At 32.4% G+C, this 10,993-nt stretch overlaps 1 protein-coding gene across 1 annotated transcript; it reads left to right on the top strand.

The window, feature by feature from the left end:
- Positions 1–5,092: 5,092 nt before the first annotated feature.
- On the top strand, positions 5,093–8,678 carry LOC111629153 (zinc finger and BTB domain-containing protein 24-like). Its single transcript, XM_023373022.1, has 2 exons — positions 5,093–5,114; positions 6,620–8,678. Exon 2 carries the CDS (start codon positions 6,631–6,633, stop codon positions 8,545–8,547), a length of 1,917 nt encoding a protein of 638 aa, XP_023228790.1. The 5' UTR covers positions 5,093–5,114; positions 6,620–6,630; the 3' UTR covers positions 8,548–8,678.
- Positions 8,679–10,993: the final 2,315 nt, after the last annotated feature.

The raw sequence follows: 10,993 nt of genomic DNA, 5'->3' as shown, positions 1-10,993 counted from the left end.
CTTCGAATAAAATAAAGAAAACATCAAAAACTTCGAAAATTGGCAGTTCGGAGGAAAAAGTAAAACAAGTGGAAACTTCTTCAGCTGAGGTTCAGGAAGAAGTGACGACAGAAGCAGGAACATCTTCAGCTCATGTTTAGGAAGGAGAGAGGATGCAAACATGAACTTTCTTATTATAAAACCCGCTAATTTACATACTTACCATCTTACTTCTTCGAGTTCAACTTTGGAGAAACGAAGCAAAGTTAAACTGAACAGAAATACAAGAATACATCAAATATCCGCATACAATTTCGCAAACGACAATTTTGTAAATATGTCAGAATAATTGTGAAACTCTGTAATGCGAACGCACTGATAAAAAGAACGATTTAAACATTTTATTGATATTCAAAAATATTTTATATAATTTTAACCGATTTTATTGTGTATTTGTATTTTATATAATTCTACAATAAAACGAATTTAAATGAAATGAAAAATAACTTTATTAATTTCAACTAGAGATATCCTCATATTAGGTCTACATGACGGCATAAACATAGCGCGAGTGCGGAAATGTATTATAACCAATAGAACTGACCAAAGTGATATAGCTTGCCTTGGAGCAGTAACGAAATCCAGGTAATAGTGGACATGGGCATTTGCAGAAGGGCAAATGGGGCACTTGATCTTAATTAAAAATTTAAAAAATTTCACAAATAATCATCGTAATAATAATTAAAATGCATTTTTACATTCCGGACGTGGAACGCTTTGTGTTTGTAAAATTTCTTGTCTCTTTTTAAAAAGCCAAGAAATATGAAATAACTAATTAATAAACTTCTGTAATTTATCTCTAGCTTTATTTTCCCCGTAAATAATTTTCTGCAGACGATCATGCTCGTCAAAAACAGACACTTTGCTTAAATTTGTACCAAAGATATAATTCGAATAATATAAATTGCTGCAGTACTTTAAAAAATTATCTCTATCGACGGTCCTGATCGATTTCGGGTCACTTCTATCATTACAGTTACAAGAAATAATTAGCCAACATTGCTGATTTTACAGAAAGTGCACGGATTACCTCTTTCTTTCTTGCTCCGTCTCAATTTCATTGTAATGTTTTTAGTTTAAATTTTAAATATTGAAGTATTATTTATACATACACAACCATTTTTAATTTACAATGAGCAATACAAAAATTTGATTGTTCGCAGCATTCGTTGACCTTCGGTTCAATTGCTAAAAAGGTGTTTTAGTTATGTTTAAGATATAATAATATAATTTTGAATATTACTTAATACACAATAGTTCTAATTTCGTTCGAAATTTTTTGGAAATTTAATAATGGTTTCATTTTTTTTTGGCAAATATTGATTTTAAATAAAATTTTCTTATATTACATATTAACTGCTTTAAAAGTTTATTCAAGTTAAGAGAAGTATTCGAGTTAATACAGACGCATTGTTTAGTAAATAATTTCATGTACTCGAATAACTAAACTAAAGACTAACTAGTTTATATAAAACAAACTGTATGCAAAGGTGTATTCATGAATAGACAATGAAGCAGACAATGTACTTGCCCTTGGCCAGGTTTGGCCCAAACTATCTAGGGTACGAAAGTGTACAGTAGAAGTTTCACAATAAGCACCATTTTACGGGCGCCTAGGTTTTCTATTAACTAATACTAACGAAAATCCAGACAGGGCAGGATAAACTTGTAGGACGGCAGTGCATGAAAGCATTGTTTTTAATAATTACATTATAACATTCTCTTATTGTATTAAAAATAAATATTTATATACAAATAAAATCGTATAGAACGAGAATAATTAAACTACTTTGTATGTCTAAACCGAAACTTATAAAATATACACAGCGTGGGAAATAGAAAAAATTTTTCTCAATAACGGAAATATAACAAAACCGTTACTTAATAATTGTATACTGTCAGTTCTAATAGATTTTTTTTCTTTTCTAGTATTTAGTTAAAACAGTACATATTTGCATCGGCACTTTGCGATACAATTAATTGTCATTACGTAAAACAAAAAAATGAATTTCCAATATGAAAATGTTTTTTTTTTCTTTACTTAATGTTTCAATAATTAATGTATAAATGAAAAGATGTGACTGAAATACAAGTAGATACCATTATTGTTTATTCAAACATTTGCCTAATCACCTGAAATTTCATCTCAAACAAGAATATACTTTAATAACCAAAACAATATCTTACAGTCTGAAAAGCAAGAAAATGGAGCTAAGATACGAAACTAAACACTTTAAAATTAGCACACAGAAATGCAGGTACATGCGTTTACAGAAAATACACAAAATACAGCTTCTTGCACTTTGTTACTGTACTTTCTTTAAAACTATCTTTTTCCTGAGGGTACTAAAAGAGAGCATCTTATAGCAAGTCCATTATTGGCTCTGTCAAGCTCACAATGATACGGCCGGTAGTGAAAATTGGGGCCTGGTATATTCAGACAGACTACCTGGAATAATTCTTGGTTAATTTCGATACACCCTGATTCAACCCCAAGTTCCCACAGCGGTAGGCTTCTACCTTGACTGCTCGGCCATCCGGTCGTAAATCGTAAGTTTACTTGCGCGAGTAATCAGGCGACATGCTAATATTACTTCGTTAGCAAATTTCAAATTTTTTGGTATATTTTTTCTTAAGAATATAAATTAATGTAGCGTTTTTATATAAAATTAATGACCTACTTAAAAAATTAGAATAAGAACAAATACAGTGGTACCTCGGTATACGTCTGCTTAAAAATACGTCCAATTCGGAATACGTCCTGTTTGGACGAAACAAATTTTGCTCGGTATAAGACTTTTGTTCGGTATACGACTTAATTCAATTATACGCGCTATCTACAAACAAGTAGCACTATCGGTGTATTAGACCAGGCTAGACGTTCGCGGTGCCACAGTTTATAACATTGTCAAATTTCTTTTTATTTTAATTTGTAAGTAAAATGTTATTATTTTTATTAATCATGAATTTCAAAAAGGCAACAGAGAAATGAAAAAAATGACTAAAATCACAATGCAACTGAAAAAAGATTGTTGAGTAATATGAAGGTGGCATGCGTGTTCGAGATTTAACTGTTGCCTACCGTATTCCGAGAACGACAATATCGACAGTCGTGAAAAATAAAGACATTATTAAATTTGCTAACGATGCGAAAGGGATTAAATTAATCTTTAAACACAGATCGAAGACATTAGATCATGTTGAAAAATTGCTTTTGCTTTGGATAACTGAAAAACAGTGTGCTGGCGACAGCGTATCGGAAGCAATTATTTGCGAGAAAGATAAAAAGATACATGCTGATCTCATGAAAAATCAAGCAGAAACTAGCCAGGAAAGCGAGGTGTTTAAAGCCAGCCATTTTTTTTTTACATGAAAACAGATTAATCATTTTTACATTACTTCTTATGGGAAAGGTTGGTTTGGTATACGTCCTATTCAGTATAAGTCCAAACACCAGGAACAAATTAAGGTCGTATTTTCCGACGTTCCACTGTATATCATTACCCATTATCCGTTTCGCTTCAAACGAATTGTTATTGGTTTCATTATCAAGATGCATTAAATTGACTTTACCAGACAACATAACCGAAAAAGTTATATAAATTGTTAAAAAACTGAACACGCGTTTGACATAATTTTATCATGTTGACGTTATACCGAGATTTTACTCTCTGCTACTTACATTAAATAAGTAGGATTTAGAAAGTTTAAAAAATCTCTAACAAAATTCTAAAGAAAATTGAGAAGGTTTAGACACGCAGAAAGAAGTTCGTTAGATTATGTCTGAAAATGTTCTTTCTAGGAAAAAAAAAGAAAAAGGAAACTAATAAGACGATGTTTTGAGTCTGTTTCAAGATATGGTGACTCCCGGAAGAGATCCCGATTTCTCAGAAGAAAGAGTGTCATAAAAAAAAGTGTTCTGGAAAGCGATTAACAAAGCAGTGGTAAAACCTAGCGATTTTCAGCTGCGTACAAAACTGCAACCAGGATGGCTGTTCTTGTTAACTATTAACCTACTTTTGAAAACCGGTACGACTGCAATCGCGACTAAAGGCTTGTTCTACTCGCGCAGATTGCAAACACGCATCCAATTAGCAAACGCCTTTGCGTCACGTCATAGTGTGGCAACATTGAAATAGTTCATCATGGCAGAAAGTAAGAGAATTGATACTTTTACAGAATCGAGATTGATCGAGTTTATTCGGGCTCACAAATGTCTATTGGATTTTAATTCTTCGTTTTATTGAAGATTTTGTCTCTTTCTGTATTATTGCCAGCTATAACAAATGATCGCCTTTTTTCTTTTATTCATTGTAGTAAGGAAACTGGGTGCATTTTAATAAGAAAAGTGGTTAAAATTCGGTTATTACTCTGAAGTATAATTAAAACCACTGGTAAACACACAAAAACTGAAGTAAAAACAAGCTACTAAAATTTTATTGGTTTACTATAAGGTTAGGTGTTTTCGAGTGTCAACGCAGACGAACAATATGTCAATGACTTAACTTGCACTTGTTGCAGTTGCCGTCGCCTGCGCGGCTGAAAATCGCTAGGTGTGGCCACTGAGAAAAGTGTGTAAATAATGAGCTGAAAGAGAAGCAGAATATCTTAGTGTCTTCTACCAATAAAACAGCCCGTTTATAATAAAAAAAAACAATGCCACTAGTACTACTAGAATTAACGTCCATTTACCACAAAAAGTTACTAATTAACATGAATACGTTCATTAACGTCGTCAAATTTCTAGAACAGTAAATTTGAAATATAAGCCAATATTATTTAAATAACTTCAACAATAAAAAATTGCTTAAATTTGCTGCTAAATTTGATTTAGTAAACGAACGATCTATTTAAATTAGTAATAATTCAATATTTTCCGAAAAATTGCAAACAGTTATTAATTCATTTTTAATTATACTAGTTCGTTATTAATAAACAATAAATTTAAAGTTTTATTTCTTTACCATGAAAAAAAATTAAATTACTGTACACTTATGGTAATAAAACAACACTTAAACAAAATACTTGCAAAGGTAAAACGAAAAGTTTGTTCCTCGTAAATAAAGAATCCGTTTGTAAGTATAAAAATACTTTAATGTGCATTTAAAACTATAACAATATTACTTTTTCTTTAAAGTATAAAATTATATCAATGGTTCCTAAACATTTCTTTCTATTCTCATCGAATCTCTTTTTCTCGAAAACTTATTCGGTATAAAATGTATTTTCTTGTTTATTACTTACGTTCTAATGGTATTTTCACAATCGAAAGATATTAAGGGATGTTTTAATCAAGTAATAATTTAAAAGCAGTGCTTGTTTGCAGCTAAATAAGCATATTTTTAACATTTACTGCAGCTTCTCACCTTGAATGAGTGCAGTAAAAATGACTGCTTATAATTTAAGGTTAATGTTCAGGGTCGTAGACCATCATGGCGGCTCTTCCTGTTTTAGCCTCGAAACCGGACCGCTTTGGAGACGACGTGTCACGTGATGACGCGAGCGAACGGCGGCGGCTGCTGCGTCGCGATAAACGGGGAAAACCGATGCGCGGGTTAACGTCTATATACGTAGACTCATGGCGGCTCATCTCTGATTCCGCAAAAAGAAAAGGAAACAGTGGGGACGCACGTTCTAACCTAACCTAACCTATTCTGATAAATTATCATAATTATTACCAATTATATTATTAGAATAGGTTAGGTTAGGTTAGAACGTGCGTCCCCACTGTTTGCTGGAATCAGCGCCGGCGCTACCGCGGCGCAGCAGCCGCCGCCGTTCGCTCGCGTCGTCACGTGACACGTCGTCTCCAAAGCGGTCCGGTTTCGAGGCTAAAATAGGAAGAGCCGCCATGATGGTCTACGACCCTGGACATTAACCTAATTTAAATATAAGAAAAACATTCACGACTTTGATCCTTTATATTATTTGTCATTTATGACGAAAAGCGTTGAAAATTTCTTAATATTAATCTTTGAGCATGTATTTGTATGCGTTTATTTTATATAGTGTTTGCTCGTTCATCTTCAGAACAATTTCAAAAAAATAAATAATCTGAAGGTGATAAACATCATTACTGAAGTAAATTAGTAGGTAAAATAAAAAGTATAGTTTTTATTTTTCAGATAAAATTAATACATTTAAAGCTATATTAGTGTTTTGTACATAAATAATAATCTATAAGTTTTCAATAGACTTATTTCTCACTTTCTCTGTCGTATTTTATAATAAAAAATAATAACTTTTAAAGAATTTATTTAAGGATAGCTGTGGTATTCAACATGTTGTTTACTTCATCTATACAAATGGATGCATAAAATCATAAAACGGTTAATTTAGTTACAACTACTTTGACACACAAATTTTATATTTTAAAAACTCATCTTTTATTATGAAAATAAACTTTTGTAAAATAGATCACGTTTTTATGTACTTCGTACTTTTTAACGACGACTTATTTTGTGTTTTCTATTTAATTCCTCTACTCAATTTTTTTGGCATATACAAAGTATTACTGTCTGGGAACCATTGATAAAAAATTTATATTCCTCAATGACATTCAGTTTATTGTTATCATCAGAAAACCGAAAAATGGAATTTCAATGTGTAATTTGCGAAATGAAATTTTCTGAAAAATGTTTATTTATTCATCATCAAGCAAGTCATGCAGAAGACAGACACGAGTGTCAAAGATGTGGACAGGAGTTTTTCCGTTTACAAGATTTACAACTACACGAGAAAACCCAACATGAAGCAAGACTTTATGTTTGTGAAATATGCAACGCTACATTTGAACAACGAGAAACTTTAATGATTCACCAGATAGTGCACCAGATAGAGCAATATAATCTGCAAATAGAACAAGACAAAAATAAGCATGCGAGAAAACAACCACATGGATGTTTCAATTGTAAACAAGTGTTTGATAGTGAACTAGAATTACCAAAGCACGGAGAAGAAAAACACAGATTTGACACATTTTATTACCAATGCAGATATTGTAAAAAAATATTTGCTGATAGCGACACGTATAATTCGCATCTTAGAGAACATTCCTCACATTCAGTCCTGCAGGAACAATTAATGCGTAAAGAGCCTTCTTTACCACAAAACTTTCCGGAACTGCAAACGAAACCAGGACCTTCTTCTTCACAAACCCTCCAGGAGCCATCGACGCAAGCAAGTCCTTTAACACAAATTGTGGAGGCACTAAGGACACAAACAAAACCATCCTCAACACAAACCCTCCAGAAACGAAGAATGCATACTGGACCTTTATCAACACAATTTCTAAAAAAACTACGGGTGCAAACAGGACCGTCTTCAACACAAACCCTCCAGATACCACAGATTCTAGCAACACCTTCAACACAAATTGTGCAGGCACCACGGATGCAAGCAGGACCATCCTCAACAGTAATTCTTCAGAAACCACAAATGCAAGACACACTTTCAACACAAATTGTGCAGGCACCACAGACGCAAGCAGGACCATTTTCAACACTACCCCTCCAGAAACCACAGATGCACGCAACATTTTCATCACAGATTTTGGAAGCACCACGGATGCAAGCAGGACCGTCCTCAACACAAACCCTCCAGAAATCAAAGAAACCGAGGATGCAAGCAAAACCTCCTTTAACACAAACCCTGGACGAACCAAAGATAGAAGCAGAAACATCATCCACACAATCCTTAGATAAACTATCGATGCCAGTAAAACCTTTGTTAAGTGCACTTCTTCAGGAAATTTTGAAACAAGCAGGATTTCATATTTCCACAATACTGCAGAAATTATTTATGAAAACGGGGTCCTCGTTAATTGCAATGCTGCAGGAACAATTAATGCAAACAAGTCCTTATAAAATAGAAACCCTGATAAAAGCAGGGATGCAAGCAGGACCTTTTATTCAAAACTTGCAGGAAGAGCAAAGGCAAGAGGAATCAACACAAACTCTGCATAGCCTCCACGATTCAGCTCAAACTTCGAACAAAGAAAAAATTCAAGCAAGATTTTACTCTACTGAAATTTCGGAGAAAGATATGATGCAAATATCATCCTCAACTGAATTCTCACAGGTAGTAGAACCGTTTACTGAAATTCTGCCCAGTTTTCATGATTCTTTTTTATTTTCTTCAACAAAAATGTCTGATAAAAAAGGGAAGCAATTCCCACCTGCTCAAATTCTTCCGGAGGACTGGACACAAGCAGGACCTCTCTTTACTAATATTTCGGAAAAAGGTGTGATTCAAGAAGAATCTTTTTCAAGTGAGACTTCGGAAAAAGTATTGATGCATGCAGAGTCTTTAACAGAAACTGTTTCCAGTTTTCATTATTCGTCTTCAACTGAAACTTCGAATAAAAAAGACATGCAAGCAGGATTTTCTACTCGAATCAATCATGATAAAGAAGTGGAATCGGGCCCTTCTACTCAGTCTTTACCTTCTTTCTCTGTTTTTCTTGAACAATCTCAAACGCAAACTCCGAGTGAAGAACAGAAAAATTAAGGTTAAGACGAATAGCTTTTTTATTCTATTTAAGTTTGAAAAGAAAACTCGACTAAATGATCAATTGTAAAAATATATAAAAATAAGTTACTAGACAATTTTGCTTTACAGTGATTTACAATGTATTTTTTAAAATTTAATTCGAATAATTTTACTGTAATTTTAATTTATTTTATTGTTTATTTGTATGTGAAATATATCGTTAATAATAAAATAAAGTCTATAAAATAAGAATGTATGGTTCAGTGATTTGGTAAAAGAATGACATTCGCACATCAAGACTACATGACAGCGATAACGTTGTCCAAGAAACTAGAAACAGTGATATTCTTTGGAACGCTTATGACTATGTGCTCAAACAAAAACTGCACTTTTGACTTCAACGCTTTTGTTCTGTAAAGCAGGTAAATTCTACCTACACAAATTTTGGCGGCGATGAGACAGAGAATAAATCTAACAATATCACTATAAAGCTCTTTATACACTGTCAGTTATACTACAGTACACCCCTATAAAACGGGTTAATATAATCAGAATTCTTATATCTCGGCGAAAAAATTGCGACCGTATTCGTATAAAGACGCTAAAAAAACTCGTGGCATGCTGTAAAACGTCATCGTTGACTCGTGTCGCGACAGGATTGGTCGAATCTACACCAATAGCGGATATTGCACAAACTGTTGAGATTAAACGAGCAGCGGACCTACTAAAAACCATTCATTATTTATCGTCCGTAAATATTACATTTATGTTAATGATGTCTCCAAAGTTCAGCAAATTTTTCGCAGAAAAATAATTTATCAGAAAACACGCACCTGACATTCGATGCACCGTTCCACGACGAAAACATGCTTAAGGAATGGCGTCGTCGAATGATGCACACTCAGTAAGTAATCCTACGAATTTTGTTTATAGCATATTATATATGGATTATTTCAAAAATTATACATTTATTAAAGATGTTGAGTCAAATCAGTATAGAATCGATTAATTTTATGTAAGAAAACCTTTAAAACAGCCGTACTCCGTAAACTGCATACGTGCCGGGCTGTGATTGGCTTATGTTTTTAAGGACTCCTAGAACATAAATTCTATAAAAAGTGAAACGTATCTACCGCGTTGTATAGGGGTGGACTGTGTATTTTCTTTCGCTGGTATCTACTCTTTGTTAATAAATTTTTGCTTTGGTATTTCCCAGTTTTTCTTCATTCTATGTTTTTTGTAATCAACATGAAGAGATCATTTCTACTCTTAAAAAAATTTGTTAATTTTATGTTTCAATTTGTATTATTCTTTACTTCGTGTAGTATTAGAGTTTTTCGTACCACGCAATCAATATTTAAACAATAATTTATCAATGTAATAATATTGAAACTTTTATTTACAAATCATAACTTATTATCAGAAAAGCTATTCCAAAAATAATTTTAAACTGCCTTTGCTAATTAATGTAGTTATATATCACATGATTTTTTAAATATTTAAGTAGCTACATCAAACGATAATATTTTCAGAGATATTTACTTCGTTTCATTTTTAAAATGGCAAAATATTTTCGCTCAATCTTATAACGTGTTAAATCTTATCAATGACGTTATCTGATTCATATTTTTATAATTGATCCATTCATGTTAACGAAATTTATTTATGATGTTGTTTTTTAATGCATTTGATACAGAATAATTATTTACGTTATCAACATACTGTCAATCGTCAATATTAATTTTTGTCTACAGTAAACATTTTGCAAAATGTAAATTTAAGCAAATCTTGTACTTACCAAGATAATGCAGAACACTGATTGAAGTGGCTATCGCTGGACATAGAAATCATGCAAAATGCTTCTGTTACTTTATCTGCAATACTTGTCATTTAAAATGCTGCAACACGTAAATCTACAAATTATAAAACTGGAATAAACGATATTACAATAAAGTTTAACAAATTTAATGTCATCGAGAGTGATACGGTTTACAAAATGTGAAAAGAGGAAAGAAAATGACTTCCAATATAAAGAAATTAGATTGGAGAGAAAATATTCGACAAATTCTAAGTTACTTCAAAACATGTGTATAGGATTTCAGCATCGAATGTAATCGTAAAGACAAACATGACCATTTTTACAAAATTCAACAAACCCATTAGAATGTTTTCTAATTCTTCACAAATCACTGTGAAAGTCAGAAAAAGCTGAACAATGCACATTATGTGAATTTTACACATAATTAGGTTGTAAAAAATGGATGTGATAATCGGGACTATTTGATTTACTTTCAATCCAAAAAATGTATAAAAATTATCACTTGATTATATTGGTACATTGCAGTATAGAATGAAACGTATCCAAACAATGACAACTTTAATCTTTAATCAAAAATATTTAAATTTTTTGCTAGGCAAAACTCTGTTCATCTGTGAAGCTTCCTGATAAGTTTTCGAATTTCGT

Source organism: Centruroides sculpturatus, unplaced genomic scaffold, assembly GCF_000671375.1.
Source record: "Centruroides sculpturatus isolate CEXI.00-Female unplaced genomic scaffold, Cexi_2.0 scaffold555, whole genome shotgun sequence".
NCBI classification, from domain to species: domain Eukaryota; kingdom Metazoa; phylum Arthropoda; class Arachnida; order Scorpiones; family Buthidae; genus Centruroides; species Centruroides sculpturatus.
Note: the sequence above shows the minus strand (reverse complement) of the source record. Positions and strands in the feature narration are given on the sequence as shown.